General features: G+C 57.3%; 2 protein-coding genes across 20 annotated transcripts in view; both read right to left on the reverse strand.

Moving 5' to 3' along the window:
• The window catches only part of EIF4G3 (eukaryotic translation initiation factor 4 gamma 3), a 129,182-nt gene extending 128,565 nt beyond the window's left edge, over window positions 1-617 (reverse strand). For 5 of the 9 annotated variants that reach the window (XM_065037632.1, XM_065037636.1, XM_065037633.1 and 2 more), the window contains exon 1: window positions 2-617. In XM_065037632.1, the coding sequence (XP_064893704.1) occupies window positions 2-186 (185 nt within the window). In that variant the 5' untranslated portion in view covers window positions 187-617. The remainder of the gene's footprint in view (window position 1) is intronic. The other 4 variants (XM_065037640.1, XM_065037639.1, XM_065037638.1 and 1 more) reach the window with 1 other exon arrangement.
• A 4,853-nt stretch (window positions 618-5,470) lies between these two features.
• On the reverse strand, window positions 5,471-17,803 carry ECE1 (endothelin converting enzyme 1). Of its 11 annotated transcripts, XM_065037663.1 has the most exons (20): window positions 17,680-17,708; window positions 16,253-16,307; window positions 15,453-15,546; window positions 14,390-14,476; window positions 13,344-13,485; window positions 12,493-12,705; window positions 11,085-11,209; window positions 10,601-10,813; window positions 10,328-10,519; window positions 9,690-9,832; window positions 9,492-9,606; window positions 9,185-9,295; window positions 8,854-8,952; window positions 8,686-8,763; window positions 8,203-8,306; window positions 7,848-7,958; window positions 7,652-7,719; window positions 7,380-7,570; window positions 7,202-7,297; window positions 5,471-6,930 (listed from the first exon to the last, which is right to left on the reverse strand). In XM_065037663.1, the coding sequence occupies exons 4-20, from the start codon at window positions 14,474-14,476 to the stop codon at window positions 6,754-6,756; spliced, it is 2,265 nt and encodes a 754-aa protein (XP_064893735.1). In that variant the 5' UTR covers window positions 15,453-15,546; window positions 16,253-16,307; window positions 17,680-17,708; the 3' UTR covers window positions 5,471-6,753. The 11 variants fall into 11 exon arrangements, with proteins under 11 accessions (XP_064893735.1, XP_064893734.1, XP_021137830.2 ...); XM_065037662.1 differs by lacking the exons at window positions 16,253-16,307; window positions 17,680-17,708 and adding an exon at window positions 16,024-16,058; XM_021282155.2 differs by lacking the exons at window positions 16,253-16,307; window positions 17,680-17,708 and adding an exon at window positions 14,564-14,625 and having other exon boundaries at window positions 15,453-15,542.

Here is a 17,803-nt window from a genome sequence, read left to right on the forward strand (position 1 = left end):
CTGCTGGGGCGGCTGGGGCGGCAAGGCCCTGATCGTGGGGTGAGGCGCCGGCGCCGCCGCCGGGTGAGGGGGAGCCGGGGGGGGAGGCGGCCCAGCCGCCGCTGCCGCCGCCGCCCCGCTCCCGGGGCCGGTCCCCGCCGCCGCCGCCGCGCCGGGTTTCAAAGCCGCCTTCTGCGGTAAACTCATCGCCAAGCGGAGCCACCACCCCCCGGCGGGGAGCGGGGCCGGGGCCGGGGGGGAGCCGGGGAGCGGGCCGGGGGCCGGTGCGGCGGCCGGGGCAGCGCGGCGGGCCGGCACCGGCGCCGGTCTCCGTGACAACGCGCCTCCCGGAGGGCTCGGCGCGGGGAGGGGACGGGAGAGGGGGCCGGCGGGGAGGGGAGGGGGGGAGGCGGCTCAGGCCGCGCTGCTCATGAGCCGCCGGCGGCGGGGGGTCTCGGTCCCCCTCCCCGGGGGCAGCGGAGCCCTTCGCGGTGGCGGCTCTCGGGCGATGCCGGCGGATTTTCCTCACTGAAGTAGCGGAGCATCAAACATGGCGCTGCGGCCGCCTCCAGCAGTCCGGCAGGACGGACGCTCGGGCGCCTTCGGGCCGCTCCGGAGCCGCTCGGCCCACCGGCGCTCGGCAACCTTCGGCTCTTTCCGGAACCGCTCGCTAGCGAGCGGCGTTCGGGAAGCCTCGGCTTCTTCCGGAGACCTTCGCGGGCGCACGCGCTCTCCTTCCCGTTTCCCCCCCCACTCCGCGCTCAGCCCGGTACCTCCCGTGACCCCCGCGCTCGGGAAACTTCGGCTCTTTCCGTAGACCGAGGCCGTGAGGGAGTTCGGGAAGTTTCGGACGGGCTCGGAGGACGGATTCCCGCCCAAGAGGGAGGTGCTCGGGGCTCTTCGGAACCTCTCGGGAGAGGCGAGGCCGCAGCTTCGGGCGCTTTCGGCTTAGTCCGGAGAGACTTCGGCAACGCTCGGCTGGGAGGGATCAGCCCTTGGCTGGCAGGGAGCGCTGGGCCCCCACAGCACCGTGCGCTCAATGGCGGAGGGGCTTTCCCCCTCCCAAAACTCACCCCCAGCCCCATCCCAAGCTCCTGGGGTGGCTGGCAGGGGCAGCCCCACAGGCCCTCATGAGGCGTTGTGAGGGCCAACAGCCCTGAGGGTGACAGGGCTGTGAGGGTGACATGGCGGCTGTGAGGGACCCCACCTCAGGCAATGGGAACCAGCATGAGAGGCTCTCTGGGGACAACAGGCACCTTCCTCGCCCCCATGTGCCACCCGCTCTGTGAAGAGAAGCTGCTAAATTCATGTATGCTGTGATTAAGTTACAAAAGACTTATCTATCATTAACCAATTGATGTGATAAACGCTTTCCAACCACCTGCAAAATGAGTTTCAAGTTTTAGATCCGTCTGCGTGACAAGAGGGTGACAGAGTTTTAAGTAATAAATTGCTTAGAAGCAAAGTGCTTAGTTTATATTTAACAATTAATAGATGTATTATAAGTATGAAACTAAACAATTATAGCTAACGTAATCAATTATTTCTTAGTATAGAAGTATGTAAACATTCCCAAAAATCGTAATGCATAGGTAATAATTATGTGACTATAAGCAATGCGAGACCATCCAGTCTTTGGAGCTCTGATGGAGAATGCTCCCCAGCGCTGATAAAATAAAGAATGCCACACGTCACAGGGAAACGCTCCCAGCACCTTAGCAGGTATTGTCACCCTGTGTCACCCCGTGTCACCCAGCCTGAGGTGCGCCAGCCGCTTTAGGAAAGCTTTCTCTGGTTTGTTTGCATCCTGTCTGCTGCGTCTCCTGGGTGGCTGCGAGTGTAGGGGGAAGATAATACTTTCAAGCACTCACAAATAAACTCTTAAAAGCTTCTTTTATTAAAGCAAACAGCTCTCTTGGTGGTGCGTTCAGGCAGTTAGCGAGTAACTGGTGCTATAACGAGAAGGAGACAGAAGACAGAGGTCTTGAGCACTAAAGAAAACCCACCTGAGTCACATCCATCCACATCTCTGTATGCAGAAAAGTAATTCTGAGTTTTAAAATCCAAAGTTGTAGGGGGAGAATCTCGACTTGGTGTCGTTCGCCAGAGCAAAACTCAACACAGCGCCCCGTGGCCAAAAAATAGCACAAGGGCCTTTGTGAGTGTGTTTTTCCCTTTTGAGTCAGACTCCGAATTACGAAACGATTTGCTGTGTGCAGGTCAGGTTGAGGACACGGCGCCCACGCTGACACGGGAGGACGCAGCTCACCCCGCGCTCCCACGTGGGAGCTCGCAAGAGAACCTCTACTGAGGTGCTATCTACAGCATACGGCCACACCAAACCAGCGCCCTACGCCGCGCCAGGAGTTTTTATAGCAGAGGGAAGATGTCTCGCAGGCTAGTTTGTTTCCCTTTCTCTGCTTTTTCTTCTGCACTAGGGTGAGGGAAATCCCTGGGATGAGGTGAGCTTACAACTACCTCAAACTGCTTGTGGGAAATGGGGTGAAATAGGAAATGAGGGTTGTTTTTTTAGGGGAAAAATCCCGACCAAGCTTTGCCAGCTGTAAAGAAATCCTGAATGGGGACTATTTGATCTGCAGCCACAAACAAATATTTAGAGGGTGCTCCGGGTATTTTTTTCTGAGCCAGTTTTCCCTTTACAACCAGACCAACTGCTGGTTCTTCACCAAGCAAACTAAAGACTGAAGAGAGAAATGAGAATGACCTCAAAAGAAAAGCCAAGTACTCCTCAACTCCCCAAAAACGGGAGGAGAAAGGAGGAACTTTTATCATGGTGGGGGGTTTGCCCAAGGACTGATTGATCTCCAGCCACCCCGCAGAGCGTCTATGCTCCCAACATGTCTCCTATCTGCAGCACATCATCTACTGGGATGACGGATCCCCCTCCCCAGCTCCTCAGGACTTTGCTGTAATAATTTTGAGGGCGCAAGTAAATCCGTGTGGTTTGGGGGGGTCGGTGCCTGCTGCCGTTCCATCGCCCACCTCCCACGTGTAGCGCTTCTGGTACAGCCCTTTGCGCGGAAGGAAACTCATACCGAAAAGCAAATTGACATCTATGGCTCACTCTGTTCTGCAGAAATAGCTGCCTGTAAACACAGCTGTGAGCAAGCCTCCCAGCTCTTTATCTTTAGAGATATCACTTCTTTTTGCCCATTTAGAAAGGAAAAAACCAGCGTTTTCACCGTATTGTCTGCTGAAGCCCCCGAAGCGCGCTAGCCATGCCATGGAGCACTCTGCCTTAAAGCTCCTCCAGAGTCCGCATCTCCCCCCAGCCACCTTTTTACCATTTTTCCCCCTAAGAAGAAAAGAAGCAGACAGGTTTCTCATCCCTGCTACCCCACATGGGACAAATTGGCCCACAAACCCAACAGATTGGGTGACCCTAAGCGAGCACCAGCTGGATTCTCGCCTTTCTGACCACCTCAGCTTCCTCTCCGTTTCATTTTTCCTCCTGTTTTCCCTGCTCGCTTTATTAGCACCTGGGGACTGATGTGTCACTGCGGGCAGCTTGAGTTTATGGCATTGGAGTGTCACCAACCTTCATTTCCAGTCTCACCGGTCTCTCGCAGCAGAGACGCTCACAACCACTCAGCAAAGAGCACGGGAGCACCAGAGCCATCGGAGAACTTTGGAAAAGCGAGGAAAGGATTTGGGTATGGCAGCAAAAGGGCTGTTTTCCTGCAGGAATTATTTGAGGAAGCTTTTGGCCTGTTTGCTGCCCTACAATCTGATGGTCCCAGTAGGTGACCCAGCACTGTTGGGGGTTAGATCCTGCTTGGAGGGGGCAAACTGGGAAGAAGCGCGGTGGGCATGGTTGGATTCAGCCTTTCGCACCTCAAAGTCTGGCTCAGCCCCACCAAAGCTGCCAACAAGCACCATTTCCAGCTCATTTTGGAGGCTCTGGGTGCCTGGTTTTACCCAGCACAGCACAGCAGCACCTCCCTCTTTGGGTTTCTCCTGCTTTTCCCCCCCCGCTGATCCCTTTCCAACACCCTCCAGCCAAAAGAAAACACAAAAATTAAGAAGAAAACTTAAAAAAATCCCACAGTTCTGCTTAGAGTTTTCCCCATTCCTCCTCCTGCCCGGGCTCAGCCCTCAGCAAATGTCTCATCCCTGCGGGCCATGACCAAGCGCAAAATAAAGCAAAATAAAGCAAATACCACCCAGGATCAGGCAAGCCCACGCCAGGCGCTGGCACAAGAAGGGGATGATTCACCTCCTGCCTGCGCCCGGTGGTTTCTCAAACATCCCAGCGCCAGGAGCCTTGACCGGGACATTCCCCCCCTGCCACGACTGACCTCAAAATCCTTCCTGCGCTGCAGCCGTGACACCACCTACCCGCTCCCTCACTGCAAGTGAGCCCCCAAAAACCAAAGTATTTCCCTTTTAGATGGTTAAACCACCTCTACCAGCATCTCACTTCCTTCTAGCAGCTGGGAAAACGCCCTTTCGCCTCAACCCTGTTCTCCCTGCTTAATTCCTCTTTGCCTTACGCCCATGCCGCTCCTCTTTCTTTCCTCCCAACACAGGCACTTTGCTGCATTTTAAACACGCAGGGCCAAATCCAGGCTGAAGCGTGTGGCGTCGCTCCCTCCCGCCAGCCCAAAAGGGAGAGCGCAGGCAGTGATTTTCTCGGTTCCACCGCCCTCTGCGGGTTTGTGCCATCGTTTCCAGCCGGATCCCAGGGAAAAGAACGGCCAGGGCCAGTCTCCCAGCTCTGCAGGGCCTTGCAGAAAGCAAGCACGCCAATTATGTTTCGATTCAATCCGGGTGAGAAAAAATAGCCAAAACAGTAAAAGGAAAATATTAAGTCTTATTTATGCAACATTCACATCCCTGCTGGATCAGTCCTGCGCATCGCGGCAACAAAAATGCTCTGGATTTCAAAAAGCTCCCTGCTGATGGAGCAAAACCAAGGGGCTTAATCCAGGCCTCGCTAACGAGCCGAGGCTAAATAACAATCGAGCGCCCAGCACGCTGCTTTGTGGCCGTCAGCCTTCCAAGGTGCCTGCGGTCCAGGTCCTGCCTCGCGTTTTTGGGCAAGCCCGATGGAAACCACAGAGCATCCGCTGGCCCGCGGTGCCGAGCTGGCAGCGTCCAGCCGGCATCGCCGAGCTAAAAATAAGGCCGTTTGGAGCGGAACGTGCAAAGGGCCCGTCCTGCTGGATCCGAGCACAGCCAAAAACTCACCCGGGAGGAAGAAAAAGCAGCCGGGAACAACCTCCCTGCCAGGGATACGGTGTAGAGGGGGAAGCAAACACCCCCCCGCAGCAAGAGTGAGGCTTTTGGGCACAAAAACCTGGTTTTAGCCTCCGAGAGAGGCGGCGGACGCCAAGCGCAGGCTGGGAAAAGCCTCTTTGACTCAGTTTTGTCAGAATAGGACTGGTTCATCCATGTGGACACAGACAAAAATACAGATGGGGAGACAAGACTCTCCCGGCTATCAGAAAAAAAAACAAGTCGTGAGCAGTTCCAGACCCAGTAAAAAGTATTTATTTCAATGACGATAAGCCCCACGTGTAGGGTGAAAAAATAATTACAAAACCCCCCCGCCCGCCCCATCCCGCCTTTTACATATAAATATTAAAAATCCCTTTACATCTTTGCTTTCTGTCTAGAGCAAGAAGGCGCCGCACGGGACAACACGCAGCGCCTGAGCTACCGTCAGTGCTTTCCTCTCAGAACGGCAAAAGGAAGATTAAAAACATAAGAACCTTTAAGAAAGGCCCTCGCCCCCATCCCGGCCTGATCTCGCACCAGAGGGACGGAGGTTTGGGGCCGCGTGGCGATTTTGGGGTTTGCAGTTTCCCGGGCCAGGTACAGTGGTGAGCGAAGCTGCGGCAGGAACCGCCTGCGCTTGTCTGGGGAAGCTTTTTGCTGGAAAACTGTGGCCAAAATCACTTCAGAGGAGACAGGAGGGACAACCGGGTGCTTCTTCCACACCGTCACCGCCTCAGTGATATCTTTGGCACGTCAACTTTTCCCTTTGCGCCCCGAAATTAAAGCTAATCCCAGGAGTCGCAGCCTTTCCGGGCCCTGCAGCATCCTCCAGCCCTGTCCCAAATGTCCCTGTTGTCCCCAATTTCCCCTCCAAGGACGGTCCCTCCCGGAGAAACCCGGGATCCAGCTCCTGAGCCACGGGACTGTCACCACAGGATGCTGCACCTACAGCTGCACTGAGTAAAAAACAGAATTAACAATAAATATACTAATCTTCAACTAAAAAAAAAAAAGCTTTTAAATGCATTTTCCCTGAAATTTTCCAGTGTATTCCACAACACATGAAAAATATATATATTTCCCCCCCTCCCCCTGAAAAAAAAAATATATCTTAAAATATTTGCTATCCTCATGTGCGCATCTTTGGAGAGAGGAGGCTATGCCGGGTGTATTAAAATGCGCAGCCAAACCCCCCAGTGTCCCGGCGTTCCCTTTATCGCCTCCGAAAAAGAGGCATTTTGCCAGGGCGGGGGTCAGGCTGCTGCTTTGCATTTGTGAATTCGGGACAGTGCCCATAGATGCAAGTGGTGGGAAAGAAGAGACCCCCAAATCGAAGCCGTTTCACAAACGAGCGGGAAGATGAGGCGTTTTCACAGTGGATCGAACCTCGGACGATATTTGGGACGCTCCAGCTGAGATCTGGGCAGTTTGTTGCACGGAGAAGTGGTTTGAGACTCTTGAAATGAGCAGGGAAATTCAGCCATCGGCGGAGGGCAAAACAACCGGCAGCCGGTTCCCTTGGGCGCTCGCCCGTCACCAGACTTCGCATTTTTTGGGGGGGTTCATGGGGGAGCCGAGGGGGCAGCCAAAATGCTCCGCGAACTCCCGGGAGTTGGAGACGGTGCCGATGACGCGGAAACGCGAGGGGCTGTGGGGGTCGGTGATGAGTCCCTCGTGCGAGCTCTCCGGCGTGCGAACTGAGCACCACACCTGCAACCGGAGGGCGAGAGACTCGAGTGCCGGCGTCCACAACCACCAGACCCCACTTGGTGCCAAATTGGACCTCCCTATTCATGCGACAGGCACCAACACAGCTCAAGCACCCGTTTGTCCTGCTTTTTAACCAGCACCGCCCTGATTTGGTTCTCCACCCGCCACATGGCATCACTGCGACCTCAGTTTTGCCATCACACCATCTGGGCACCCCAAAAAACAACACCCCTGTGTGTCCATCCTCACTGCCCACCACCGAGCGACCTACCTGGGCGAAGCCGACGAAGAAGAGCTGGTGGTTGGTGAGGCCGAGGGTTGGCAGCGTTTCCTCCGCGCCATTCTTCTTCAGCCAGTTTTGATACGCCTGGAGACCGGGGAGCACAGCAGGCTCAGGGGACAACGCCGATCCCACCGCCCCGTGCCACCCGTCACATCTCCCCACCTACCCGGTAGGCGGCTTTGAGGCCCCCGTTGTCGGCGATGTTCTCCCCAAGGGTGTGCTTGCCGTTGATGGCCTCGCCATTGACCGTGTAGTTGCCGTACTGCTCCACCATACACTCCGTCTGCCGCTTGAAGGCCTCCACCGAGGAGTTCTTCCACCAGGGCCGCAGGTTGCCGTCCTTGTCGTATTCCCGTCCTGCCAAAAAAACACAGCGGGTCCTTTTGCCACCTCAATGGCCACCCCAACAGCAGCCCACCCGCCTGTCCTCAGCCATACCTTGGTCATCAAAGGCGTGCGTCAACTCGTGGCCCACCACCACGCCAATCCCACCAAAATTCAGCGACCTGCAGGAGGGCGATGCTGAGATTTACAGAGCAGCCGCTGCTCCCCACAGCCATGGAAAGTAGCCTCAAATTTTGGGATGGGAGGAAATTTGGGAATCCTGCCCTGCCCGCTTTCCTGAGGCTCTTACTTGGGAGACGCACGGGTGTAAAAAGGGGCCTGGAGGATGCCGGCGGGGAAGACAATCTCGTTCTTGGTGGGAGAGTAGTAGGCATTGACCGTTGGAGGAGTCATGCTCCACCTGCAGGGACACGGACACGGCCAACGTGGCAGCACAAACCCATCAACAATGTTCACCCCAAAACCATCCACTTCTTATGGTGCAAAGCCATCAGCCCAAATTTAACTCGCCAAGCCCAGCGTGGTCTGGTGGACACCAAATTCCAGATACTGTGATATTCACAGAATCATTTAGTTGGAAGAGACTCTCAAGATCATTGAGTCCAAGTGATAAGTGTAACGAGGAAGTGGAGCTGAGGACTTACTGGTCCCGGTTTGGCGGTTTGCGGAGCTGGTCGGCGGTGACCCTGGCCGAGAAGTTGTAGAACTGCATGACGTTCTCAAAATAGAGGTCGGACGTGGCCTCGTACTGCAAAAAAGCAAGGTGAGAGGCACGTGGTGACTGCCTGGCCTCTCTCCTCCCTTCACGGTCATGTTCCATGGTCACATTTGAGCCTCGGAGCCAGCTGAGTTACAACTGCTCTTGTTTCTCCAACATCTGCAGAGTCTCGGGAGGGTGATGAATCACAGTTATGGAAAATAGCTCCTCCTCTTCCCGGGCAGGGATCCCAAGCCCCAATCACCCCAATACTGGCCTGCAGCTCTCCAGGAAGCCACCAGAGAAGGGCCAAGTACGCTGGTGAGACCCTTCTGGAAGAACTCTAGTGCTCAAGGCTGCCCTGAGGCCATGTTGGTGGGCACGCGTCCTGCTAGTGAAGAGGGGAATAGGAGACATCTGACCAACTCACATCGTTAAAGACTTTATCCAGTTCCTTGGGGTCCATGATGAACTTGGGGTAACCGATCATGTTGTAGATGGCATCTGCCTGGGGGGGGGTGACAAGACCCAAAGTGCTGTTGGTGCCAGCGATGGAAGGATGGGTTCCACCACTGTCACCTCCTCAGCACCTCCTCACCTTCTCTTTGGCCGATTTCCTCGTCTCCTCATCCATCCACTGCAGAGTCTCCAGGCTTTCCTTGAAAGCTGTTTTAATCTCCGCAATCATTTCCTCTGCCTAAACAAAACACAACAGCACAGCGTCAGCCCGGAGAGCCGGCGTCCCACCAGAGAGTCCAACGAGCCTTCGCACCCTTGAGGAAGAGGCCAGGATGCCAATACGGCACGTAGAGTGATGAAAAACCCGCTGAGCAGAGATGCACAGTGGACAAAAGGTGGGCAGAGAAACATTGGCTAGCCCAACCATCCACCGCGGTGGTGGCTCACGCGCCGCTCGCTTGGGGACGTACCACCTGCTTGCTGTCCTCGGCGAAGGTGGCCTTGACAAACATGGCCCCCAGCGCGAAGCCCAGGTTGTTGTCCGTGTCGCTGATGCAGAACTTCCAACGCGGGAGGCAGGTCTGCGCGGGACAGGATGCAGCCATGGGTGGGGGCATGGCCAGAGCCCCCCACATTCCCACCCCTGAGAGATGGGGTCCACCAGAGCTGACACCCCAAAACCTGCCCCACATCTCTTCTATTTGGATGTGACATGATGGTGACTTTTCTTAAAAATCTATCACCATTTTAAAAGTGATTTGGGGGCTCCCCCCTCACCTTCTTCGTCCCGTACATCACTTCCATGAATTTTTCCTCAGCATCCTGGAAGCGCTGGTCGAGGAAGGGGCTGGTTTTCCGCACCAGGTTCCAGATCATATAGTTGTTGAGGAGGCTGCGGCGAGAGGCGGTAAGTGGGGAGAGCAGGACATGCCGGCACCCCCGGGCACCCCCCGGGCAGGCTGGGGGGGCTCTCACCATTTATCGGTGGCCAGGATGAGATCTGAGACCTGCTCCAGGTACTCCTTGGCGTAGACCACGACAGGCTCTGACTCATTGAGCTCCACGGGGTAGAAGACCGTGGAGAGGAAGGGCATCCAGTCCACAGCTGGTGCCAGCTCCTGCAAAAGCCACACTGCTGCTACAGCCCCAAAAATGAGGGGAACAGCCACTTCCCGAGCTGGAAGCGGCTGCATCAGCTGCCATTGGAAGGATTCAGCTGATTTTGCAGAGGCTGGTTCCCATCGCAGCAGCATCCTCCAAAGGTCAGGGGGGAGTAAACAATTTCCTCCCGCAACGGAAAAGAAAGTGGGGCGGGTGTCAAAACATGTTGACACAACCCATTAAGGCCCCTTTGGGGACACGGGGAGGTGACCAAGCTGACGTGCGCAGCTGGAGCGGCGGCAGCACCGTGGCGGGACGGCCCCGGGGGTGGCCCGGGATGGGAGGAACGGGTCAGGGTGGGATTTCCCCAAGGAGGACACAGCCCAAGCTCTTGCACAAGAGCTTCCCACATGGCGTTGGCCAGCGTGAGGCTTCCTCAGAAGAACCACGTCACCTCCATCCCGCTTTGCAAACCCCGGCAGAGCGCTGAGGTTGGCCAAGGCCATCTCTACCTTCAGGTCTCCAGCAGTCATTTTATGGTAGATGACCTCCTCGTCCCGGTGCTTCTCCTGCGGGATGGTGATGTTGGCCAACGCCGTCTCAAAATCCAAGATCTGCTGCATCTGCTGTCGCGTCGACTCCTCATCGGTGCCTCCCAGGAACATTCCCAGCTGCACCATGTAGTTCAGGTACCCAGCAAGCACCTGTATGGTGGGATCATTGTGGTGGGTGCCACCTACCCATGGCATCTCCACGGTAAAGCCACATCTCCCTGACAATCTTACCTTCTCGTTCTCTGTCTTGTTCAGGTAATAATCCCGCGAGGGCAGGCCCAGCCCTGACTGATCCACCTGGATGACGTTGCTGTTGGAGTTTTTGGAGTCGGCGCTGACATAGACGGAGAAGAAGGGCGAGGTGCGGTAATGTGCTGTCACCTCCCGCAGCGTCGCGTTGAAGTTGTCACCAGCCCAGGGACCTGTGATGTTCCAGCCACCCAGCTGGGGACAGACAGACAGCAACCGGCTTTTGGGTAAGGAACCACCCGGAATTACTTAAATATGCCCAAATTCTGGGGGAAAGCATCTTGCAATGGGGCTAAAACCCCCAGGAAGGGCCAGACCTGCCTATAAATCCTGTAAATCCCTGCCTCTCACTGCCCGCCTGCCCTGGGGGATGCTCTTCCCCAGGAATGGGGTCTGGAGGGTGCTGGGACTGCCCATAAATGAGTTTTTCCCTCACTTTATTTTTCTGCAAAGAAAGGCGACGAACCTTTTGGATGAGCTCCACGAGCGGGGTGGCGCGCAGCTCCTCAATCTTGCTCTCGTTCATGCAGGCTTGGTAATACCGCTGCGCCTTGCGCTCTGCCTCGCTCGACACATTGGCCGTGGTGTTTTCTGCAGGAGAAACCCACGGGGGTTCATGGGGAGGGTCCCCAGGAATGGGCATCCAGCCCCTACGGGGGCTACCGATGCACGCCAGACCCCCCACCCTTCCACCGACAAACATTCAGCCTCATTTGTCAAAGCCAGGCTCCAAAAAGGCCCTGAGGGCTGTGCATCCCATGGCCCCCAGCCCTTTGCAGCCGCCTGCACCATCTCCTCTCCCACCCGCAGCGACGGCTCCGGCTCTTTGGAGCAGAAAGATAAAGCAAGAAAAGAAAACAAGAAGCACTTTTTCCAGCAGCTCTGATGTTCCCAGCATCATCCAGCCCCCTGTGCTGCCCTTGCCCCTGTGCTGGTGCTCCCCAGCCATGTTATTTATTGCTGCATGAAGGAACAATAAACTCATTTTTCTCCTCTGCCTCCATAACCATCCTTTTATTTTCCCCCCCCCCTCTAAAATTCTGCATCCCCAGAGGGTGCTGTTTCTGTTTTTTATTATTATTTTCCTCATGACACAGCTTGCACCTTTGGCTTCCCAGCTGTGTGGTTTTATTAACTAAAGGTCCCTGGGCTCGGAGGAATTCAAGGAAATGCCGAACGCGACCACTTGGCTGGAGGCCCGGTCCCTTCTCCCGGTAAAACCAGCGCCAGATTTCTGCGGGAAGAGCCGGGGATGAAGCCGTTCCCGCGCCACCCCATGCTCCCAAACCTTCTCTTTTCAGATAATCAAGCCCCGGCGCAGTGGAAAGTGCTGATAAGGAGCCAGTTGTTTGCTCAAAGCTTGAACAAACCGTCCCTGCCGGTTGCTCAGATAAGCTGCCTGGGCTTCGGTGTTTGCACGCAGGGGCTGAGCACGGGATCCTCCCTCTGCTGGGGGAGTTTTGGCCCCCAAAAATGGACAGATTGGCAGCCAGTCCCCCCAAAAAGGATGCTCACAAAGGCTGGAAGCTACAGCAGGAGGAAAACCCCAGATCCTTGGGATGATTCTGGGGTGCTACACGCAGTCTGGGGTGAAAATCTTGAATTTCAGAGCTGCGAACGTCACCATGGGGTTCGCAGAGCCGAGGCCAAGACCCTTCCCCTACACGGCAGCAAAAAGCTTCAACACCGCAGTCAAAATCCCAGGGACATCCAGGAGAGCGAAGGCAGACAGGCCTGTTTCCCAATGTCCGTGCAGCGTGTGCGTCACTGATCGGTTTGACACTGGGGTTCAATCCAACCTTACGTCCCCCAGCAATCCCAGAGCCAACAGGGCTCCTCGGTGCCATGGGGTTCCCACCGCCCCCCAGACTCACCCAGGAGATGCTTCATGATGGCCTGGTTGTGCTCCCAGAGGTTGTTGAAGGTGCCCCAGCGCGAGTGGCCATCAGGGAGGGGGTTGGCCTTGATCCAGCCCCCGCAGGCATAGCCAAAAAAGTCCTCGCAGGGATTCACCGCCCGGTCCAGCGAGCTGAGGATGGAGCTGGTGACGGAGATGCAGGATTCTGACAGGCACACGGCAGGTGGCCCTGGGTGGGAATCACAGAACCATTTTGGTTGGAAAAGCCCCTCAAGATCATCCAGTCCAACCATAACCCAGCCCTGGCACTGCCCCATGTCCTGAGAACCTCATGTCCGTCTGTCCAGCCCTCCAGGGATGGTGACTCCAGCACTGCCCTGGGCAGCCTGTTCCAATGCCCCACAGACCTTTGGGGAAGAAATTGTTCCCCACATCCAACCTCAACCTCCCCTGGTGCAACTTGAGGCCGTTTCCTCTCGTCTTATCTCTTGCTATGATGGAATGATGGGTTCAGCTCCTCCATCCTGCCCCACAACAACGGATGTGGGCAAATATCCCACCCCATGCCCGAGCATCCTGCCCCACACCTGACCATCCCAACCTGGGGTGAAGGATGCAGGTGAGCATCCCATCCTGTGCTCAAGCAGAGAATCACAGAATCATTTTGGTTGGAAAAGCCCCTCAAGATCATTTGGCCCAACCAGAACCCAGCCCTGGCACTGCCCGTTCCAGTGCTTGACACCCTGGGGCAAAGGATGGAGGTGACCATCCTGTCCTGTGCCCCAGCATCCCATCCCATCCCAGGGAACCCCCCAGGAACCCACCCCGATTGAGGGTGTAGGATCCTTGCGTGGTGTGAAGACTTACGTGCTCTGTACTGGAAGAGCAGCCCCAGCAGACAGGCCACCAGCACCCCCGCCAGCACCCCCACCAGCACCAACAGCCGCTTCTCCGCCCGCGTCCACTCAGCCCAGCACCCGGCGCTGCTCCGCGACCCGCGGAAATTCACCTGCGGAAAAAGTAACGTCGTTTCCCCACCGGCACAAAAACCCACCGGCGCATCCCCCATTTCGCTCCCTCCAGCCCAACAGCATAAATTCGGCCCCCGGCGAGGGCTCCGGCACGGTTCGGGCTGGGAAAGGCGGCAGCTGCCTTCCAGGAACCGGCCAGGAAGGGTGGCACAATGGCAGGAAAGGGAGCGGGGCGAGCATTTCGGCGGGCTCACCTGCTACCCTGTGCCATCCCCAGCCCCCATGGAACACGGCTGGGACCCCCCAGCTGTCCCCATCCCCACCAGCAGCACTGGGACAGGGTGGGGGCCGCGGTGACGGCGGGAAGTGCCGTCACAGGATACCCCGCTCCACCGAAAAACATCCCCAGGAAACATCCCGATGCGACAGCGAGCGGAGACGGCCCCACTGTGCAAAGAACCACAGCGGAGCCCTGATTTTTGGAGCTGAAAACACCACTCTGGGCACAGCCCGATAGGACAGGCAGCGGGACCAACACCAAGAACATCACTCCAGCCCCAAATCTTTCCCAGCGAGGCTGGACACTGGCAACCATGGGGTTTTTTTCTCACCACCCTTGGCCTTTTTTAAGCCGCTTTCCTGCTGCCTGAGGAGGAATTAACCTAATCCCTTTTGTGCGGGAACAAAACTCCCACCGCTGTGATAATTGCTCACCCCAGAAAGGGGTTCGGGCAGCAGAAAATCTGGGTGCTGGGGTGTTGCAAACAACTGAGCAGGATCTGGCCCCCGAGAGGGAGCAAAGGGCAGCAGGAGCCAACGCGACTCTGCCCACACCGGACTTTGCCCCACGGAAAAGCTGGTCCTGGGCACAAAACCCTTTGCTGCTTGCAAAGACCTAAAATCCCCATTTTTTGCCCCCTAAAAACACACGTGAAGCCCCACCTGGAAGCCGTTGGGGTACCCATCGCCTTCGCCGATGGAATCCAGGGGGTCTTCATCATCCAGCGTCGCCCGCTTGTAGGTCGACATCTGCACGGGGGGAGATCGGCAAAGGGAGCTGAGCGCCAAAAGGTGGAGGAAGAGGAGGAGGAAGGAGGACGAGGAAGGAACACGCACCCTCTAAAGCCGCCTCCTCCTCCGGGGAGCTAAATCCCGAATAGCTCCGGGGTAGCGAAGCGCTGAACGAACGCCGGAGGAAGGTTATGGAAGAGTGAAGGGGAGCAGGAGCCAAACGCTGAGCGCAGCCCGAACCCGCCTCGCTCTCCCCCGGGGCCGCGTTGTGCAACCTCCCCCTGGGCTGGAATAACGCCGGGTCCTCCTCCCCCGGCCCCGCGACACACAACGGGGAGAGGGACCCCCCGCTGCCGGGGACCCCCGTGCCAGGGACCTGAGAACGGCTGGTAGCGGAAAAAATTGGCTTTTCACCCCAAAACTACCATCTCGCTCTCACTCTGTGAACCCTGCGCACCCCAAAACACCCCGTGGGGTCCCTCCGAGCACCCGCAGGCAACAGCACCTTGAATTTCGGCTGCCAACAGGCTCCCTCCTGGCTCCTCGTCCCCCCGGGCGTTATCTCGTGCTGGTGCCCAGCTCTTATCTCATCCCCGGCAGAAAAACAAGGGGAAACCTCGTGGGTTGGCAGTCGGCCCTTATCGTGCCGCTGTTTCCTTCCCTGGCACGGCCCCGTCACCCAGCGGATTGTCCCCGACCAACCAGCAAGGGGGTGAGCGCCCCAAAACCTCCGACACCGCTGGGCCGAGCGGCCCTGGTCACATCCCTTCACCCTCAGGGGCGCACCCATTTAATGTCCCCATTCCGCTGCCATCGTCCCCAAAGAGACACCGCATCAATCCCCACCCAGCCCAGCCGTGCCTCAGTTTCCCCCGGTGCAGTTCTCAGCCCCCATAACGGCCTCCCCGATTGCACAACCCTTTGCATAACTAATAACAAACCCCAGCCTCTCCCCAATCGCAGCCTGGGTTTCATTAAGCCACAAAAAACCCACCTGGGGAGGAAAACGGGTTAAAAGAAAAAGGCAGTTTCCCTCCTCAGTTGTGCAAAAAGCTCCATTTCCAGCCCCAAAATCTCCCCCGGGTGCCCTGCGAACCACAGAGGGAAAGAGCTTTAACTGCAAGATTTTATCGCTGCTGAAACCTGATTTTTTGGGTTTGTTTTCCCATCCCCTTTCACTTCTTCCCCAGCCCCTATTTGTGCACTTTGCACATGGCTGAAACTTGCAGCTCCGGACACAAATCCCCCCAAAACACCAAATTCTTTAAGTCCCAGTTTCCAGCCAAAACTTTCACTCCATTTCCTGAGGAAAATCACCCTTTCTTTCCATTTTTCCAGCAATCCCCCACCCCCCCAGCCTAAAAACAGCGGGAAAAAGCGAAAAACATACATTAAAACCCTACTTTTTTCTTGCACTAGGATGCGCTGGCTTAATCCCGGTTTAGACACCAGAGAATCCAAGCAGAGCTTAAACCCACCCAGAGGGCACCAGGATCAACCCCCCAACCCTTAATTTGGTCTGGTTAGCACCCATAGCCCCCAGTTTCCCCACGGGTGCTCCCCACCTCTGGGTGCTCGCCACCTCGCCAAGCGGGACCGTTTCTCTTTTGGGTCAAAACCGGGTGGTTTTGGTTCCTCCTCCTCCCCGCCCCCACCTCTGTTGTTTGCTTAAACCACCAAAAAAGCTCATTTCCCCCTCTCCAACGGGGTGCGGGACACCCAAGGGTGCAAGGGGAGCACCCACATTTTAAACCCTCCCTCACCCAAAGGTTTTTCACCCTCTTTACAACTTACAAAACTCTTCGCACAGCCTTAAATCGCGTGTTTTTCTCCCAAATCAACTCTTGACCTTATAAACAATAAATCCCACGTGTTCGGAGCCTGCGCGCCCAATGGAAGGTCCGGGGGGGGGGGGCACCCCAAACCCTGCTGCCCCCGCACCCTCCTGGGGAGCCTCTCACCCCGGTTTCGGGGCGCCCCAAACCCCCCACACCGGCCGCTTTCAATTCCCACCACGGGCGCCATTTCGGAAGCAGCGCGGTCGCTTTCGCAGGCGATGGCGCTTCCCCCAACCCATCCGCCCCCCCAAGTTCATCCTGACCCCCCCCAATGTCCCCGCACCCCTAAACCTCCACCCGCACCCCCCAGCACCCACGGGTGCCCCCTGCACCTCCCCAAGCGGGGGCAGCACCCACCGAGGCTCAGGATTTTAATGAGGATGTCCAGAGTGTAATTAGCAACCCCGGGTGTTAACTAGTGGCCCCCGGCGTTAAGTAGGGGAGCTGGAGGTGGGGGGGGTGCGCACCCAGTTTTGCGGGGACCCCCGTCTGCAGATGAATTTAAAAAAAATAAAGGAATAAAGCTTAAAAAGGAGCAAAAAAGGGTTAAAGTTTGTAAAAAAAAAAAAAAGAAGGGGGGAGGAGCCCAGTTTGCAAAAAACCCGCCCAAAGTGGGTGCTGGGGGGCACCCCTGTACCCCTCTATTTGCAGAGGGAAACCTGGTGGTGGTGTGGGTCAAGGGCTGGGTGCTGTGCAGGGGTTTGGGGGGGACACCCGCTTTGGGGTCTCCCCACATGCTGGGGAACCCTCTGGTCACAAAGCAAACCCAGCTGGGGGAGTCGATGGGGAAGGGGGGGGCACCCAAGGGTGCGATGGGGGTCCCTTGGGGGTGTATTGGGGTTCTATCGGGGGTCCCCTGGAGGGGAAATGGGGGTTCCCTTGGGGTGCATGGGGGGGACAATGGGGGTTTCCTTGAGGTTACAGAGGGGGCCCCTCGGGGGTGCACTGGGCTACTATGGGGGGTTCCTTGGGGATGCGGGTGGGGGGGCCCCACGGAGGGGAAATGTGGATTCCTTGGGGTGCTATGGGAGGGCAACGGGGCTTTCCTTGGGGGGTGCAGGGGGATCCCTTGGGGCAGCAATGGGGCATCCCACAGGGGTGCAATGAGGTCCCTCGGGGGTGCAATCGGGGTTCCTTTGGGGGTGCAGGGAGGTCCTATGAGGGGGTAAAATGGGGGTTCCCTTGGGGTGTATGGGGGTCCCACAAGGGGACAATGGGGGTCCCTCGAGGGTGCAATGGGGGATCTCTCGGGAGTGCAACGGGAGATCTCTCGGGGGTGCAACGGGGGGTTCCCCGGGAGCCGCGTCTCCCCGCGCCCCGTTCCAGCCAAGTGCCGCATCCCCGCCCACCCCCAGCTTTGGGGTGCCGGGGGTCCCCACTCACCATGGCCGCCCCGCGGCCCCGCCGGGGCAGCGCCCGCCGAGCCCCGTCCCGTCCGCCGCGGTCCCGCCGCGGCCTGCGGAGGGAGCCGAGCGGGGACGGACCGGGCCCGGGAGACCAATAGGGC

The sequence above is a fragment of the Columba livia genome, chromosome 21, assembly GCF_036013475.1.
Source record: "Columba livia isolate bColLiv1 breed racing homer chromosome 21, bColLiv1.pat.W.v2, whole genome shotgun sequence".
Classification (NCBI taxonomy): domain Eukaryota; kingdom Metazoa; phylum Chordata; class Aves; order Columbiformes; family Columbidae; genus Columba; species Columba livia.